Source organism: Ornithodoros turicata, chromosome 1 (assembly GCF_037126465.1).
Source record: "Ornithodoros turicata isolate Travis chromosome 1, ASM3712646v1, whole genome shotgun sequence".
Classification (NCBI taxonomy): Eukaryota; Metazoa; Arthropoda; class Arachnida; order Ixodida; family Argasidae; genus Ornithodoros; species Ornithodoros turicata.
The window spans coordinates 51,962,893-51,982,855 of NC_088201.1; the positions used below are offsets into that span (position 1 = coordinate 51,962,893).

A 19,963-nucleotide genomic window follows, 5' to 3' on the forward strand; every position below is an offset into this window, starting at 1 on the left:
TTACCGCTTATCTCTCCATATTTGCATATCCACAGCAGCGCTGCGATGTTTCGGGCGTGGACTCATGCAGTAGCGAACACCGGAATTGGGGACGCGTGGTGGTGACCAGCTGAGACAGCGGTACATCTTCCTTTGTGCTTTCTTTCGCTAGATGAATCGCGACGTACCGATGATGTTGGGAAATCAATTTGGACAAATTAAACACGGGGGGGGGGTATGTTTATGTAAAAAAAAAAAAAAAGAAAGGCGGGCTTGCATTCTGTCTACTGTTTGATTACATAGGATATATAGGCTGGCATGCAGTTCCCAGCTGGTGCTGCAAATAATCGCCAATACTTAACTCTATAGTCCTTTTTGTGTTCGATGACTCGCTGTCCTGGTGATTGAATAACTTATACTGTCACTTTCAGTACACAGAACAGGGCGGCCTTGCGCTGTTAAAGCATTGATACGTGTTTTCAGCCAAACAATGGAGACCAAATTGCTGTGCTGCGAGCGATGGGGCTGTTGTTGTTTTTGACTGCGTCTCATTACAGTGATAATAAATGATATGTAAAGGGGAATATATGGAGACGATTCTGATGTAATCTGGAGGGTGTTTGTTCCTACTCTCTCCTTTAACGTGTCTCTGTTGTTTGTCCATTCGACAAGCGAACATTTACGCTTCACTGCCTATAGGCCAGGCCAGTCCATGTTGTTGGTTTTTTTTATTCTTCAGTTGAACTCGGAACTAAAAAGAAAACACTAATTTCTTCTACACCGTCATCTCGTAGTGAATTGTCAGTTTCGTTTTAAAAAAAGAAAAGAAGAAAGCAATAAGAGACAGTTTTCGAGTGTGTGTGTACGCGCTTCGCTCCGCACTTCATCGTCAGAATATAATTGTTGTTGTTGTTTTTGTCGCTCGGTCTCCATATCCATCCATGTCACCTGAAACGGCAGGAAATGTTGTCATTTTCTCATAAGAAAAAGCGTGCTTGATGGCACCATGCTTTTCTTTATGTTATGGCACCATGTTTAGTTTTTCTCTATTGCAAAATGTTCAGTTCCTTTTAAGAGAAATTAAAAAGTTTCTTCTCCCGCCATTAAAAAATTTCGGAGATTTTACATCTCTGCTTTCAATGTCGCGTTTATTCACTCGTGTTTTAAAACACGTTAGGTCAACATGCGACCAGTGCATAGATGACATGAAAGTGTGGACACGCCCAGGCTACAATCGAGTACGCCACACATTGAGCCAAACATTGAGTCAAGGTGTATATTATCAATATATGATACGTCAACTGCGCCTATACCCTCGCGCATGGATAATGTGTTGGAATGTAGTAATTTTAAGCATGATTTCGGAGACTGGAGCACAATGTAAAGCGAGTGACGACGGGGCTACAAAAGGAGGAGGAAAGCCTGCACGTGTGTAATCAATTATGCAAACGCAGTGCACAATGGAATCCCGCTGCGAAGACGGCACGGCGCGTCCCCCGCTGAGGGCGCTCTATGTTCAAATACGATACATATGCGCCCTCTAGCGCTCTGTGAAATATGAATGAGCAAAAGAAACACTGAAAGCAGCGACATATTGGCCGATAGGACAGCGTTTTTCGCGCTCGTTGACGGGTGGCGGTTCCAGCGGAAATATGGAACGGAAATAGCGGAAATATTGTTCAGGTGGGGCCCTTTACGGCGTTTCGTTTTGGGGGAATTATTTATTGTGTAGTAGGAGTGCAAGGCTTCTTTCTGTGTACGGCCATCGGAGGGAAGCTGATGATTTGTTGGTTTGTTTATTTTTTGCTTCCGTGTTAGCGCCACGAAGCAACTGTAGCTATGAGCGGCGTACAGATGTGGAGAGATGGAGAGAGGACAGCAGGAAGGAGTGGGGGACAGGGGGTCTAGTATGCGTCCTGGGCCGACTTCAGGGGGAACTGTGCCGACATTCGTCTGGAAAGTCTTTGGAAAACCTCAGACAGCACAGCCGGTGGTAGGACTCGAACCCACAACCTCCCAGTCTTCGGCACAATCTTGGCTACCACCAACGCTCAGCCATGTCGCTGGTAGGGAAGCTGATGAACAGTTGTGGTGTATCTCCGCTAACTATGGACAGAATTTTACACAATAGTAAAATGCCATTTTTTAATTCCAATAAATGATAATATTTTCTAGGTCGAGTGGGCCATCTGATGGTCGCAATAGCAACCTCCTGAGGCGTTGCCCTAATTAAGTTTGGCTAATTAACTTTTTAATTATGAAATATAGAAGGTCTGCACAATAAGGCCGTCTGTTCCCTTTGGTTCTGATGTCGTTGCCGTTTTCAGAAAAAGGATCGAGCCAATACAACGCGAGGAAATGGCCCCGGAAATAAGGACGCATTAGGTGGTCATTGTTGTCGCTCCGCCAAAAGAGCGCTTTCTTCCTCGTCCTTAAATGCGAGGGAGACACACACACACAAAAAAAAGCTGCTGCAGTGCTCTCTGAGGCGAGGAAATCATTGTCATTAATAGGCATAAAGAAAGAATAGAAATAATAACAAAAAAAAAAAGCTAATAATGTTGGCGAAAGCGCGCAAAAAAAAAAAGAAAGAAAAGAAAACGACTGACTAACTGACTCGTGTTCCCAAACCGAAATAAAATGCTCCTTTTACTACAGGGGACAGCTCTACCCCTACGTTGGAAACAAAAAGTAAAACTGACCGCCTCAGGCGTGGCACCCCGCACAAGCATCTCCGGTTGTTCCCCAGTTGACCGCGCTGAAAGCGCGGACAGCCAAGGTGAACAAAGGACCACCAGCGCCGATGCAGCTTGGGATTATTGTGCCTCTCTACAAGCAGCACAGTTCAGCCCCGTTGTAATACTCTCGCGTATTCACACCCCTGCACCAGAGAACACGCAGCTACATGATGGCGGATTCGCTTCCGACGTGAAAAAAAGAGACGCACGATGACAAGTTAATACGCCGTGCTCATATGTCATGCTCGACACACCGGAGCGTGTACCCAGATTTAATACGGCAAACGGAGTAGGTATTAGAGGAGCAGTTCTTGTCGTGCTCTCAACCAGTCGGTTGTTTTTGACGCAGAATTTCCGTCGCTCCGATGGCTAAATATGTTGTTCGAAATATAATTAATTTCTTTTTCCGTTCCTAATAAATAAACATGATGTTCTAAATATAGAAGTACAAAGTGAATTGCACCAGTCTTTTTATATTTTTTTTACTAGTCCAATTATTATTAGAGGTGAACTTAGAGGTGAGGAATAGGATGATTCGCGAAAAATTGAAAAAACAAAAACAAAAGCAAACAAACAAACACACACACAGTTTAAAAAGTAACTTGTCTTCCTGTTCAGGGAAACAAATCATGATTTGCAGGGAGCCGTCCCGCACCCTTGGTCGACGGTTCATGTTGTAGGGTCTGACCTTTTTCGGGTTAAACCCGATTGCCCCAGATTATTCCCTCCAAATCAGTATAGGACCAGTTCGGGTTAAACCCGATTTCTCCCTGAATTTCAATCACGTATCGGGTTTTGCCACGTATCACGTGCACTGTTTACTGCTAGTAATTTATACGGACGTGCGATATAGCTATTATTTGAGTGCAACAATAAATATATGAAGTACATTTGATGTTGCAACATGAGGTGCTATGAGTCTCTATAAAGCGGGAGGTATGTATATCTGACAAATATGTGCACTTGAACCAAGGGGCGGCTTGCTGGACAGAAAGCAAAACATAATGTAAACTGAATGCATTAGTAGCTCCCGATTTCACCACAAATTACAGGTTTAAAAATAGCGCACGATTTTTCCCTGCCGAATCCGGTAACGGCATTTAAAGTCAGGCCCTATACTCATATGCCATGCGCTCAAAAACAACTATTACGTTATTGAAAGCAAGCGTCGTGTCTGTGTCGTCTCAGTCTTTATTCCGACGGAAGTATACGCCCAGCGTGCCGAGGTTGTCACTAAAACGCGCACTCTGAAAACGCCTGACGATGTCCATCGCAAACCTTCCATTTGGACATTGTTGTCAAGATGAATTATTGATGATGATCAATGACGATGATGATGATGGATAGAAGAAAAAATGGGGAGGTGAGTCACGACTAAGTCGGTCAGGCTACCCCAGTACACGTACGTAGAGCAAAAAAAAAAAAAAAAAAAAAAAAAAACCGGCGGTAAGAAGAAGAGGTCCGTTGGTGAAAGAAAACGAAAAGCCACCATGCAGTCAGAGGAGAGAGTCGAACACTGTGTGAGTCACAGCATAGTGTCACGGTAGTCGGCCACAATCACAAGGCACAACGTCCAACGCAATAGTTCCGGTGAATTATTGAATGACGCGACTGTTACACTTGTGTTAACTATAATTACCAGTACTATTATCTTGTTTTCCTCATTTTCGACCGCACACTTTTTGGAGGTTGCGCGTTGGGGTTGGTAAATCCTGCTCACTTGTTGCACTTGGGTACTCATTGTTGTCGTTGCCCACCGACATGAGTGGCATCTAGCCAAAACGGTGACAGACCAAGATCTATAGCTGCCTGGAAATCCACCCTTGCTCGTCCTTATTTCTCCCGGAACAGCGTTGATGGTAGCCTACGATATTTTTGTGCCATTTATTTTATTTTATTTATTAATTACACTCACTTAGTGCAGCGTACAAAACGCTCATTGGGTATACCGCGGCCGAACACACGTTCATTCGTTCACTCCCAATGCCCGACACCTATACGGATTCGAAAGTTATATTTTAAAGCGATAGAGCTTTGTGGGGTAAACCATCACAGGCCCGTCCGCGGCTTTATACAGGACAAGGGGGTATTGTCACGCGCCTTCACCACCTGGTATTCGGACTGTGTTTGCGGTACGATGAAATTGTGTAATCGCCACGATAATAACCGCAGTAGCAATGCCAAAAAATCTCAAAACGCTATGTGAATAAAGTGCTTTCAAGAAGAATTTCATAGTTTTTCAGGAATTTACTGCCAATTAACGATGGTCCTAAAACGGTACCGCATTCAAACTCGCTTGCCACAATGCCCAGCAGATGCAACCTATTTTACGATAACAATTATATTCGAATTACCATTATGATAAACTGACTCTTGAGCGCATGGGCTACAGATTTTATGAGACGCCGATGCTTTTTTTTTCAATGCTTTTTTTCAATGAATATTTCGTAATTGATTGATTGAAAGCGCAGTGGCGAACAACAACAACTTAGGTGGCGAATTTCCTCATTCATCATCATCAGTCTATTTGTTGTTGTTAAAAAAGAATATTATTCAATGAATACTTCTTCTCTGAAACGATGGTTCACAAGCATAAGAGTATGATGTGCGGCATAAAAACATACGGAAACGAAAGAGGAAAGGGAACAAAGCGAGGCCTCCTGTGTAAGTTTTACAGAGCATCTGAGGTTGTTCAAAGACGTTCTGTAAATAAGTTTTAGTAGTGAATCTTTTTTTTATTTTTCTGTTTTCCACTTCGGAATTGCCCATTTTTAGTATCACCTTCCAGTGTTTTGAGGAAAATTGTGCCAGGGTGCCATGAAATACGAGGGTGGTTCCATAAGTTTCTGGCCCGACCAACTTTTAATAGTCATAGAGACGGAACAAGTGTATCAGTTTTCGACATAGTCACTCTTAACTTCGATGCACTTTTGACACCTTTCAACCAGCATTCTTATACCCTTGAAAAAATAGTCAGAAGTTTTGTCCGCAATATGCTGGAAGACTGCCTCTTGCACCTTACTATCGTTTTGAAATCTCCGTCCTCTGAGATCCCTCTTCAAGTTTGGGAACAGGAAGTAGTCACTCGGTGCCAAGTCTGGACTGTAGGGTGAGTGGTGAATTTCTTCGAAGCCGCACTCCTTCCGTGCAGCCTTGGCAACAGAAGCCGTGTGGACAGGGGCATTGTCCTGGAGCAACCGGACACCTCGACTCAACCTGCCGCGCCTCTTTTCCTTGATGGCGTCTCGCAGTCGGTGCAGGAGTGAAGCATAATAAGCCGCATTCAATGTGGTGTTCCTCTCTTTAAAGTCGATGAGGAGGATCCCGTGACAATCCCAAAATATTGCTGCCATGATCTTCTTTGTGGATTGTGTGACCTTGGCTCTTCTTGGGGGTGCTTCTCCTGGTTTGCGCCATTCCATCGACTCCTTTTTCGAAAGTGGATCATAGTAGAGCACCATAGTCTCATCCCCTGTGACAATTGACTTCAATATTTCGTCTTCGTTCTCTTGACAGAGCTCCAAAAACTCTTTGGCACAGACGACGCGCTGTTGCTTTTGAACTGACGAGAGAAATCGTGGCACCCATCTCGCACTGACCTTTTTCATGCGAAGGCCCTCGCCGATGATGCGAAAAACGGTTGTTTTGGAAAGCCCCAGCCTTTCTGACATTTCCTTCACCTTCAGACGCCTGTCGCTCAGCACTTCCTCCTCGACAAGAGACACATTTTCTTGTGTCACCATTTCCACTGGACGACCATCGCATTGGATCATCTTCAATGGAATCTCGCCCCAGTCGAAACTGCTTAGCCCAGTCCTTTACCGTTGTGCACGACGGAGAGGCTTCCCTGTACACGTTGTCCAGACGCGCTTTAATTTCTTTGGGCGAAAGTCCCTCTTTTGTCAAGAATTTTATCACAGCGCGGTACTCGATTTTTTCCATTTTAACTGAAGAGTGCATCCTGGCTGTTTGAAATGCCGCTCTCCAACCGACAAAAGCATGGAGAGGGTTGAGGGTGGTGCTCCGGCCCTCCAACAGATGGCGCCACGCGTCCTTAATCGCATTTTCAAATTCGCGCGCATTTTCTACCTCGGGCCGGAAACTTATGGAACCACTCTCGTACCAAGAATTTGACTTGCCTGCAAATGAAAAGCAACCCGGCCCAAGCTAGTAAATTGCACACACAATACTAAATATGTGATAAACCCCCATAGTTTATTTACTGTAATAGGAGGGCGAGGTACTGGGATGCACAACAGCGACGTCATATTCCTGGTTTCGTTTAAAAACAGATTACGAAATTAGTGTGTAACGCTAGAAGGAACGGCGTGCTGATGCAAATACAATTGCAAGTCTCGCTGAAACATCCGCGTGCAAACATCAAAACGTGGATTCCTCCGCATTTAGAATAGAACATAACACCCTAAACAGGAAGCACATCCCACGTATAACGGGGGAATCTTTTTAAAGCGTGGTATTCTGAGCGTTGCATCACACACAGGCGACAATTTTGACAGACGGCGCAGCTGTCAGTACAGGATATATTGTAAGCGTGCACTGTACTCCTGGCACCTCCTCCGCGACGTTCGTATTCGTATATCCACCCGTGTCGCTAACAAAGAAACCCGCGTGTTTTTAATGCCCCATAATACAAACTGGTGAAGATGCTATATTCCCTCTGAGGGTTTCACAAAGCTTCGCTCCGGCAAGCTAAGCTTCACGACCCGGGCTATGTACTGAAATGCATTGAGTATTTGCGTGTTGCCGCATTCGCAGGGATATAATAAATGTACAGTGGTATACCTGCCTGTACATTTTCGACTCTGCAGCAATAGAAGCGATTTGTTTAAATTATTACGGATTATTAGTTGTTTTTTTTCTTCTTTTGAGAATTCTGAAAAGACACACGCACGCATTTCGCTAATTGCAGTGAAAAAGAATCGTTCTTGATGCGTTTTGACAGATCAACTTTGGCTAGATGTCATACAGAATGTGTAGGAAAAATGCGTGATTTGGTACTTGGTATTCTCTCCTCAGGCATCGACATGTGCATGAGGAGAGGTGTAGCGACCAAAGTTTGGACTTCAATTCTTTTGGCTTAATATGATGTTCATATTCAAAATATTCAAATGGTTGTAATGGTTGTATGTGTTCAATGGAACTGCGGTTGTCAACACCCAGTTCAATAGGCGGAATGTTTGCTCTCCGAGAAGCTGTACGAAATTTGAAGAAGGCTCAAAGCTTAGGCTAGTTCGTGATACATGATGAAGAAACACTTCGAGACAAGGGAAAGAAAAAGACGACACAACCAACTACAAAATTTCTTTCTCAAAGTCCCCGTGTCTTTACAGCCGCAATCATGTTATGCGGCAGCTACCATATACCATATACAGGTAGCACCCATGGTGGGTTGCTGAAAGCTCCAAGGTTTACTTTATTTTACTAATTTACTAACTAACTAACTAACTATATGGTAGCGGCAGCTAGTATATACTTAATGCAACTAATAACGATGCACTATATTGGAAGAACATCAAACTCAGTTGTGAAGAATGCTGTGTGAGTGCGTGCAGTTGAACAATCGTATTGGCATGAGGGAGAGCTTTAGAACTGGCCCCAGTTGTCGACTTTGATGTAGAAAACAGAGGGAATTCGGCCAGCGAGTTCGCCAAGGAAGTTAAGCTCACCTTGTGGTGACTCGTCTGATAAGTGAACAATACAATAATCGTACTAGGACAAGCAGGTTCGCTCAATCGCATCCGTTATGTGGAAAATCCATCGACATGGATGTGAAACGCCGAACACTGTATTACGAAACAAGATAGCAGCATAAGTTACTTTTCTATAACAGTCTACAGTCGCGTTGTCTATAATTACTTCAACAAGGTGGCACTGGTCGAACATGCTCTATTTTTTTTAAAAATCTTATATAGTGTAACGTGAATCTCACGTCCCTTTGGTCTACGGCCAATAAGTGGTGCGGAATACGTCTACAAATTTTAACTGCCTTCCGGACCTTGCTGCGAATCTTGTTGTAAAACTTAAATTGCGAAGATTCCCCTGTAAATTTTCAATGGTGTTACGTAACGGTCAACGTTATACGTCAGGTACGTGTAAAAGACTGTTGCAGTTGCATCCACACGTGAGCCTGCATTTCAAGTTTTACAGCAAAAGGGCGGGGGTAACAAACATACAGAAACTCATTCAACTGTGACATCACAGCAGACGTCTCCACAGGAGAGGTCACGTGCTTACGAGAACCAATAGCAAGTTACAAGTGTAAATGGCTTCTGCTAGCTGTTGCGTGCGACTTTGTAAAACACGTACTTGCGCGTTGTACGCAACAACACCAACAGATATACAGGATGCTGATACGCGAGGTGTTTCATCGCAGGGTGATAGCCCATTACATGTGGGTTATGCGCTATGCAAATAGGTCAGCTGTCTGTGCAGCTCCCCAGTCCCCTCTCTCCCCTATTGCACGTGGAGCGACCTGATTGGTCCGCCTCCCAAATACGGGGGTACCATTTCAAGGTGAGGCCCACATGGCTTCTTCTGTGGAATAATGCCCGTCTATACGAATACACCCTGACTGCTGCCTTCTGATTGGACCGACACTTGGTCACGTGCCACCGAGCGGATATAAAACGCGCTGCACACGAGCTCTCTATGTGGAGGGCGCAATGACTGCCAACAGCTAGAGTTCAGCTCAGCCGACAAGTCCACTATATAGCGGTAACTGTCCCCTGAGTCCCTGTAGTGGAATGCTCCCGCAGGCGTCATGCAGTAAAAGAAAGTGGAGTCCCGAGGGTCACACTATAGATCGCAGTATCATTACGTTTAAAGTACCGGGAATAGAAGCCGGTGATTCTATGCACCATTCGCAATGGCAGCACACCAAACCCTGTAGAACAATATATAGGTACTAGAAAGCCGCGACAATTTTTGCACATTGTATCCTCTTTACACCAAAACTTCGAATGATGAATCGCGTGAGGTGCTGACTGGACTCATACGCGATCATCCAATACACTGTCGTCCTCCCAATGTGGTTCGCCGAGCCCTTCCTGTTGTCAAATCAGGATCTACATACACGTTCATGTCACGATGGCTGTGGCCACATAGGTTGAGGCGCGAGCTCGTTTATTGTGTGCTCGTAAGCGCCAAATAAAACTATTATTGTATCCTAATTACTCCATGACCGAAGTCTTGTAAAAAGTGGACTTCTTGAATGGCCAAATTTAACGGGCACTTCTTAACTTCTTAGGCAACTTGAGGCCTTGTATGTGATTGTCCCTTCTATGTTGTTCCAGCCTCAGAACATCAGTTCTCTCTTGTTTAACGGATCTGCCTGCCGAAATGAGTATGGCACTAAATTATTCGACACTGAAGAAACTCAAGAAAGTTAGTGTTCACAAGGGCAGATCATTTTCTCTCTCTCCAAGCCGTGTAAGAGATACGGCTTTGCAAGCTCCGTTATTAGCTCCAAAGCCAGGTGGCACATGTCATTTGGTCCAACGCGCGCCCACCGACAAAAGCGCCTGGTTTTGCTGAGATGGCACAGAGAACGAAATCCTTCTCGCTTTATGTGCCCGATCCAACAGAAAACGCCAAGCAACATTTTTAGATTTGCCGGGGCTTCTGGAGTGCACATAGTTAATCTTTGCCAGGCAGAAAAAAAAAAAAAGCAAAAAAGGCAAAGGCAAAAATTAGCAATTTTAGTCCTTGGGGTCTATAGATGGTTTGCCACACCCTTTAGACCCGAAAGGGACTACAAATGACTGTTACGGAGCGGGCGCTGCATTTCAGGCTTTGTTCTCAGAGTCCTATATGTGTTATGGGGAAATGGATGTTGGGAATGGAACTACCCTGACTTTGAATGAAACAGATATATCAAGCTATATAGTCTTCTGACGTGGCACAACTTGTCGAGAGAGTACCACTAACCATTTCTTACCGTTTAGGCAGAAAATTGCGCAACCCTGTTGCGTTGTTCCATGAAATTCCTGCGGAGCACACATTTCCGGATATGAGTGTTGCTTTCGGGGGACCATTTGCCAATCTTAGACACTATTTCCAGTGCCGAGGGGTAAATTTGAGGAGTAAATATGAGGAGTAAATTTCAGGACCAGCAGGGGACTAAAAATGGGAGCAATTGCAATCTGAAGTACTAGAAGCTATAACTACTCCCGAGCTTGCTTTTCTTTTTTCTAGAGTGTACCCTATGACCCGCTGAAGAAAAACTCGATATCTTGCCGATGACACGGCAGACATCTCTGACGAGAATATATGTTTGCCTTCAGTTTTAATCTGTGTTATTTTACTGTACAGACAGAAAAGTGTAAATTACCGTATACAAAAAACTGAGTTGTCTACACTTACATCGTTAGAAGAATTCGGCATCCACACACTACACACATCCGGTCTACACACTTCGCTAAAAGAAGAATTGGGCATCCACATAACACGAATATTTGAGCTCGCCAGACGCTTTCTGTATGTGTGAGTTATCTGATAGAAAGTTTGCATGATGCGCGTGCAGCACGTATAATCACAATTCAAAGACGCGTTTCTCTGATTGCGTTTCTTTTTTGTACTTCCGTGAATAAGCCAACAGATTTTCCCACCAACCCCATTAAATATGTGTTCACTCGCGGGGCATCCCCTCCCCAGTCACCACCAAGAGTCGTTACGATTTTAATGGAAGTGTTGCTTACCCCGCGAACTTCGCACAGCGTTATGTGTCTACGTCGAACCACGGATTACCTAAGGTTGGCACATTGACCTGCAGGCGTTCGCGCTACTGCCATTGCTTGGCAACCGTTTCTGCCCTCTTTGCAGCAAAATAACCGTGCAACCGGTGGCCTTGGCGTCAAACCAGAGCGACCGAAACAGCTGCGAGCTCGAGGAATAACGAAATTAAACGCATTTATTTTATCAATTTATTGGGAAATCTTAGCCTGACCACAAAACCGACAGTCCTTAGGGCGGAAATCACTTCAAGAACTGCAATGAAAACGCCAATATACTGTTGTTTTCGTTCATTAGCATTATTTTCTATATTATCTCTAGCATAAATTATTATATATATTACCCTCTTCATCATTTTTGCTATATTTTTCTTTTGTGTTACGTCAAGTGTATACGTACACCCGTAGTGTCTTTAAGTAAGTACGTGCCATGGAGTAGCTGGTCTCATGTATATGTGGAGTCAATTTTCTGCATTTATTTCTTGTTTATATATATTTCAATAATCAATCATTCGTTCTCTAGCCACGACAAGAGGACCAGTGTTCCACTCGTTTCCCTTAGTTTATGGTCAATTTTTAGTAGGAATTCCCTATGAGTGACTCTGTTCGCGTTTCACGTAGTGTAATAAGTGATGTGCAGTGAAGGTTTATAGTGAAAGAAATTTGGGTGGACCGTTTCATACCAAGCACCTGCTCTGTATGACAACGATTTCCCCATTGCCTTTCGAAAATTTCAACTCCAAGAGTACGTAATCTCTTTTGATCTGTCTTTAATGGAGTCGTAACATATACGAAACGAATGGATTTACTCCCGACTGAAACCACCTTCTAGGCTTCGCGGAAGACGCACCATGCTTTTGTACGCAGGGCCTCCTCTGACAGTTCGCGCTTTGCGCGCTGGTTCGTCGCGACCCTCTGTATATACCGTGACGCGATATGGACATTGTTAGGGTGTAAACATGGGATGCTTACCGTTGTGGAGGATGTGCGAGTGTGCTGGCGGTGGCATGATGGGCGCGTGGCCCTCCTCCACGAGGGCGGAGGCCTCCAGGTGTCTGGGACGTGCCTGTTTCCGACGGGACATGCTCTCACCAGCTCCTCCTAATCACGCCTTCACGCGAAGGCATCCGGAAACACCGGAAACATTGAACAACCTGAAAAGCACATTCTCAAATCAATCACAACAACAACCAAACAGCAGAAGCTTCAGATGGCGCTTATTACAGCTATTTTTAATGCGATTTGCAGAGTGTTATAACCACGAACATCCCTACAACAAGTGACGCGTTATCTACACGATGTGTTTTAACTCATTAAGGGAAAACCGTCCAACGTAAATTAGTTTGTGAGAACGCGCGGCTTGTTGTAGCACAGTCAATGCGTCATCTATAGCACTGCAATGTTTGCAGGTGGCAGTGGTCGCGTGCTGATGTGCTGTTGCGAATCGGACATCACAGCAGCATCTGCAAGTGCGACTAAAAAGAAACGAACCGAGTCACTTTTCTTGTTTCGAAACCGCATTCTTCTTTACTCGTCCCTCAACGGTTCCCATATACGCACGAATGCGTTATGGCGTCTTTACAATGTAGGTATTTCAGCTATCACAGGGCTGAGTGTGAGAAAGCTGTTGTGGACTATAAGCATCCCGTAGACGTAAACGAAATGCAGGAGAAAGCCAATGTGTAGGCTTATCATATTGAGCACTGTACAGTAGGTGGTTAACGGAGAGCTGCTTGGTACACGGTCTATTTAATCGGTGCAACATTTTTGTCCGAGGTGGTGTTCCGCAGGTGCCACGGGACGATGTGGTTTAATGTAAATACTTAAATGAGCATGTTGTCAGAATGTTGACATTAGTAGTACAACACTCCCAATGAAGCGATGCGTGTAACTAACGACATCCAGTCTCCGTGCTATGCCGAAGGCACTTAGTTAGTTAGTTTAGCACTTAGTTTAGTTTTATTAGTTTACTGCGCAACAATTATTGAACGCAACATTTCCGCGCGTCTTCCTGCTTTTCACCCCGTGTAGCCTTGGAACAGTGGAGTTACGCATACCGTCGGAACAGATACCGTCGATGTGAAGCACGGAAGAATGAAATAAAACGCTGCACAAAATGTAAGAATACGTGACATATATTCGCAAAGACATTATACATTACATGCTGTACATGCGTACTCATTCTCATGTACTCAAATACTGCTTCCCAGATTACCGTAAATAATCAATGAAGTAGCCACAGCTTTGGTGCGCAAACGAAGAACATATACGACAAGGAATTACATACCTTTCGTTCGTTAGTACTCAGATTCACACGTTAAAAACAAAAAGATGTACATATGCTATATATGACCGACATTATCGACATACATACTCTCTGTGAAAGCATTGGGACTGGTCAAAAGTATTCTGACAAAGCAGAAGGAGGACAAGACCAAAGCGCAGTTTACTTTCTGCGTTTTGCTCTCGTCTTTTGCAACATTGTCGAGTTTTGTATAGCACTAACATGCGAATGGAAACAAACGCCGTCCAAAAAAGTATGGCAGTGCGCGTACTTCCTTGGGAAAACATTTACGGAACCCCAAAAACGGAGCGGTAAAATATGCAGTGAAAGTCTCCTTACAGCATAGTCTTCGGTTCCGACGTCGCTGAGAGCAACACGGAGAATCCAGGCCGGTTCTTACCGCATCATCCCGCAGCTATTGTTTCATCAATTCACAACACAGAACACGTTAGTGCATCGCTCACAAACTGTACAAGTTCAAAACCGTGTTTCACGAGTTCTGAGGAGTCACAAATCGGGCGTTGATTTCAAAAAGAGGCTTCCGTGTCCAGTCCTACAATGCGTCGATGTCTCAAATGGGTATCAGCACAATGGTCCGTTTCGCATAGCGATAGAGTACGATAAGCTGCGATCTCTGAAGCCAGATATGCCTATGTCTTCACTGAAGATGAAGCAACATTCGTACAGCCAGGTGCACCGTCCTTTTGACGCGGAGCTTACGAAACGAACTCACAACATCCGAGAGTAGAGTTCCTCGCGTTCACAATGCAAGGAACACGGAATGGTCGATATCTTGCATACGGCGTGTCTTGGTGCCTCTCCTATATCCTAGGGTTCACCGGAGTCTGAGACCACCGAGGACCACCGATCTATCTGGTGGTCCGCCGCCTCCTACATGGCTCCGGGACCGGCCGTTCCGTGGGTTTATGTGCTGGCCGAGGGAACGCACGTGCGTCTCGCCGATGCTGCAAGCGGCAGCTGCGTCTGTGGGGAGCAGCCGGGACGAGCTCCCGGAGTCGAGTGGCGGCGCGGATGGCGAGCTAGGGGAGGCGCGCGTGCAGAGCGCCGCCCCGCGACGGTCGACGCAACCGCGAGCCTGTCATAACGGGCCACCCCTTTGATGCGCACAGGCCGCCCTACGGCGACGCCCACGAAGATTGGCGCGAGCGCCGCTGTTCGGACGCTACCCACAGATATCGACAGCTCCGTGCTGGTACACTCGTCGCCACTCTTGTATTCATTGCACAGATGTTTTATCAAAGATGGATCAGAAATGAGGCGCAAGATGGATGTTGCATCCCTCACTTTGGTTAACTGTTCGATGGACCCCACGCGCGATAGGAGACGATGCTCTCTTTCTGCTATTACGCAATGCTGATAATGGCATGTCAGGGAAGGGCCCAAACACAGCGCTCTGCGTCAAAGCATGTTGTCATTTTCGAGTATCACAAACCGTGAAAAAAAGAAAAAAAAATAGAGCTGCGGTGTATCTGGAGTAGATCGCTTTTATTGATCGAACGAACGACACCTTGTCCGAATAGCATTTTCTTGTCCTCGCTGCATAGTTACAGTAATGGTACGTGAAGAGTATGCAGGCACATAACGCTCAACCTGCTGTGCTGAAGATGACTTCACGGACGCACATGTGCTGGTTACCCTTTCAAATGGACTCCAGCGTGTTCTCCTCCGTCTCCTCGCAACTGACCTTTCCATAGCACAAGACGAGCGTGTGCAAGAGAAAAAGGAAAGCAATTGAGGGCCTTCAGTTGTCGGTGTGGATTGCAGGGGTGCGAACAGAGGTAACTGCAGCGTTTAGCCGCCGCCCCACTCCTATTTACATTGACCGGATCGCTTTTGCCCTCTGTAGACCAGGAAGCGAATTCCTTCAACTGCTGCTTCTCGTAGTCTTTCTTTCCTTTCCCGAGTGAATGACGAAGCGTGTGGGCAACCCTATCGGGAGGGTTGCCCAGCCAATTCCGTCCGGCTGGTCTGCTCTTTAAAGCGGTCGCCAATCGATATAGCTCCTCGCTTTAAAGAGGCCTTGAACTTGCACACACACACACCGACGTCCTGTTGCAGGATTTCTTTCTTCTTTTTTTTCCCCCCTCTTGTTGATGGCGTGAAGCGGAAAAGCACCACCGGCGCTCTAGTTCAAGGCCACGCTTTCGCCTTCGTGAAAGCCAAAACAAGAGCACGCGGAAGCTGGATGGATGGAAGCTGTGACTACGACGTGTCGATGATTGCGAGTGGTGCTTAGTCGCCGCGACACCTATGGAATAGACATAGCACCTATATGGAATACCTCGCTGGACATTCTGAATGGTACGTAGATGTCAGTCGTGCGTCTTTTGGGGAACGTGATGTTAAGCAAGAGAAAGTTTGCATGTGGTGGACTAGAAACCACATGGAGGACTTTCTAGTTCACCGTAGTTTGGACAGCGGGCAACTGGGGGACAACCGAGGATTTCGCTGTCTTCATCTTCTCTGACGGGCATGCGTTCGAAATGTAGTTTTTCTTTTCTTTCTTTTTTTTTTTTTTTTTAGTGCGCGACTTATTGTACAGTGCTGGACAAAAGTTTACGGAACACGCTCCGGCTCATTCCTTCCTCAGACTGACACGCTAGCGGCGACTGGTACCGTACGGACTTGCAAACAGGTGACTGGGTTACTTAGACACATGTCCGTAGTCCGTACGTTCACATTCGCTGCTAGAGCGTGTCAGTATGAGGAAGGAATGCGCGGGAGCGTGTTTCGTAAACTTTTGTCCAGCAGTGTAGTGTTGATATTTTTGTGTGGCATGCACTTAGAAGTGAGCAGCATGAGGTGGAGTGAGTGCAGAGGAACACTCTGTAATGTACTCTGCGTGAACATTAATTACCTATTGCCGGGAAGAAGAGAAAGTGGTTAGTTTTGTATTCCGCGTTGAATCTCTGTGAAGTAGATTTAGACAGTATCTTATGCTCCACGTGAAGCCAGATATGCGGTTCATCTGCCCAACATCTTGGGAAAAGGGAAACGCTCACGAAGCGAATCATTTACGCCGTTAAAATAGTTGGTGGTAATAGCCAAACATCATTTGTTCAAAATGTGGGCCGTACACCATTTTTTTACACCTTGAATTTTTGCATTGATTGTCCAACAATAACAACAAGAAATGAGTGAAGGAGAAGTGATGATGACATGGGATGTCCAAAAGAGGCTGCACACCTCCTGTTTTCAACAAGTCAGGAGACAGAACGATATTATTCTGAATGACAGTTGGCTCTGAATGACAGTTGTATGGCGATGTTCTGTCTATACACAGTGCGGTTCTGGAACATAGTTTTCACGCAGGCCACCAGACTGTCGCTTATCGGAGCGGAGGCAAACGAACACGATTCTTTCTTTATTGATTTACGTGCTAAGGGAGACGTTAGCCTAGGCGTGCTGGCTTGCTACTCCATTTCTGTCAGTGTACAGTGCCTATACTTCGTGGTGTGAAGAATTGGGTTGAACATCATCCAACAAGACTCGTACCACGTGGGATGGAGCTGCAGCTTCGCCTATAGACTAGAAGGAGGTTGAGAAACATAGAAAGGGCGACAAGACAAGAAACGTCACAAGCAGCAAATGAAGCTTCATTTGGGCCACAGTCGACAGCCTGGTACATTCGCACTGAAGAAGCTTTGCATGTATCATCGCCGAGGGGGTGTCCGATGGGTTGCTGTCACATCCATCTGTGGTCTGGGTAGCTACGGTACCTCAGAAAACTCGTTTCCTGTTGTTGGCACAAGGCCCTGGCTGTTGACAACGAAGGAAAGCCAGAATTGCACATGGAGAAGTGTGAAAAAAAAAGAAAGAGAACTCAGATCTCCTACACCCGTCTGTTTGTTTGTTTGTTTAAGGAAAAAAAGGTGGAGAAATTGAACACCCGTCCGTCATTTCTATAATCCTGTCCTTCAGACATCGAGGTGCTAAGCCAATATTCAGTGCGCCACGCGAAGACGAAGCAGAATAAACGAAATGGAAAGGACGAATATACAAAGGGGAACATACAAAGTGACAAATACAACACAAGCCTCAAGTTGCCTGGGGATATATTGCCATATTTCGGAAGAATAAACAATACATTTCGCGCAACCGCCATCCGGACTTCTATACTTCGTACGTCAGTTAGCGTTTCCAGGAAAAGACATTAATTGTAACGGTTTAAAGCTATGTACATGTAAAAAAAAAAAAAAAAAAATCACACGGAATTACTCGGCAGCCTTTTCTGGTTATGAGAGAACCTGTGGAAAAGGGGATGGTCACCGTGAAACGGCTCATGTACTCCTAAAAAAAGGGGCGGTGGGGTCCTATCCGCCGGTACGGTGGGTTCATGTCGTTTTGCGCAATAGGCTAGAAAGTTCACCAAACGCAGGGCCGGCGTCTACGGGGTAGGGGGGAGCACCCCCCCCCCCCCCCCCCCCAGAGCCCGCTAAAAAGGGCGCAAAAAAGAACTTTCGAGGAGGAACAGTACGGGGTAGGGCGCAAATTTCTCACTTGTCCCCCTGGAGGCGAAAAGTAGATGCCGGTACTGACCAGATGTAATGTTTCCAGGCCTACCCCTACCCCTAGGCCTGGGCCTAGTGCCCAGGCTTATACCCTATGGGGCTCTGAGGAGACCCGGTGCTGTCTTTCATCCCGCTAATACGCGGTTGATCAAGATTCCTGGATTCTTTCAGAGTATTACGCTAATACTCACACGGATAGATAAAACTTCGTTCCAGGAATGGGTTGCTCCTTCAAGTAATACTCGTAATTCCTTCCAGTAACGAAATTTAGGCGGAACAATATGTCTGGATCGCCCAATTATCACGTAGGCTGCCTCACGTAGCCTCTGCAACAGGGAGCGATTTCTGAACCCATCACCTGGCTCTAGTTACTCTCCCAGTCGTCATGGCACGTGCACGCAAGAACTCGATCGTGTCGCCCGCGTGATCCTAGAGGTGCAATCCACCGCGTTTTTCTGCCGATGTGTCCTTGGGGATCGCCTACGGCGCACCACAGCAACGTCTTTCACCTTCCTTTTTTTATATAGTTTACTATTCCTCATTTTATTTTTTGTTATATCTGCTATATGACTTTTTATATGTGTGTATGTATGTATATGCAAGAGTATGGACTGCTAACTTAGGACAGCATTTTCTGAAATAGGGAAATGCCTCGCTTTCCAATTACAATAAATGTCGACATATTCTGGGTCAAATGGGTCACCTTATGGCCACACTAACAACCTCCTGGGTTGTTGTCCTCACTAATTTTGACTCAGAAGTCTTTTAAAGGGGGCTAGCGCATCCGGAAAGGTGTGTGTATGAGAACGATACGGTAATGTTCGGCATGGTTTCACAGTCTACTTGGCCGAGTTTCTCTTCCGAAAACAGCTTACTTATTAAATAAACCAGATTTAAAGATTCACACTCCCTCTGCAGTTAAGCCAGAATGACGTAAGCCGGGCACACCAATGGGAGCGCAGCGCGGGTCATTGTCTCCGAGGTCGTCTGCTTTGCGTTTGCACCGCAACATACTAAGTGAATAGACCTCGGTAAATACGCCGGCTTTCGCTTACCGGTGTGAGTGCTGACTGACGTGACCACGGTGTTACGCTCTTGGCGGTACAAACAGTACGACGCTAACCAGAAACCGCATTCCACGAGCCGATCTCAGACTTCTCTGCGACCTACAGATGCCAGCACTCCCGCCCGGCGGTCGGACGCCATGGTCTCTCTGCCGCTCCCTGATTAGCCTTGTCCGCGCCAAAGGACGCTCACTGATTGGCCTTGTCCAAGTAACGTTTACAGAGGGGGAATTCCGGAGTGCTCTCAACATCCGTCGTTTGCTGTTGCCATGCGTTACATCAAATTGCACAGAAACAACTCCACTAATCGCTTTGGATTTTCGATGTCATTATCGGTGGTGAACGAGGAGTAAAATGGCACTGTAGTTTCTGAATCGGCCGCGACGGATGCAATGGTCCCTTTAAATGTACCACAAGGCACTGTAGATGTGCAATCTCAGAAAATTTGTCTATTCGATAGACTGAGCCCTTAGTATACCGAGTGTATACTCTACGTCACAATCTTCGCGTCAGTTGCGTTCATAATTATTTTTTCTCGAAAATTTAAATTGAAAATTACGGGCAACACAGTGTCGACACGAGTCACCAACTGCGCATTGCTCCCAAAGCACGGCGG

At 45.7% G+C, this 19,963-nt stretch overlaps 1 protein-coding gene across 1 annotated transcript in view; it reads right to left on the minus strand.

Moving 5' to 3' along the window:
* LOC135378253 (sal-like protein 3) overlaps window positions 1-14,798 on the minus strand; it is a 125,779-nt gene extending 110,981 nt beyond the window's left edge. The window contains exons 1-2 of the mRNA XM_064611228.1: window positions 14,091-14,798; window positions 12,440-12,621 (exon numbers count right to left, since the gene is read on the minus strand). Coding sequence (XP_064467298.1) covers window positions 12,440-12,551 — 112 coding nt within the window. The 5' untranslated portion in view covers window positions 12,552-12,621; window positions 14,091-14,798. The remainder of the gene's footprint in view (window positions 1-12,439; window positions 12,622-14,090) is intronic.
* Between the last annotated feature and the right edge of the window lie 5,165 nt (window positions 14,799-19,963).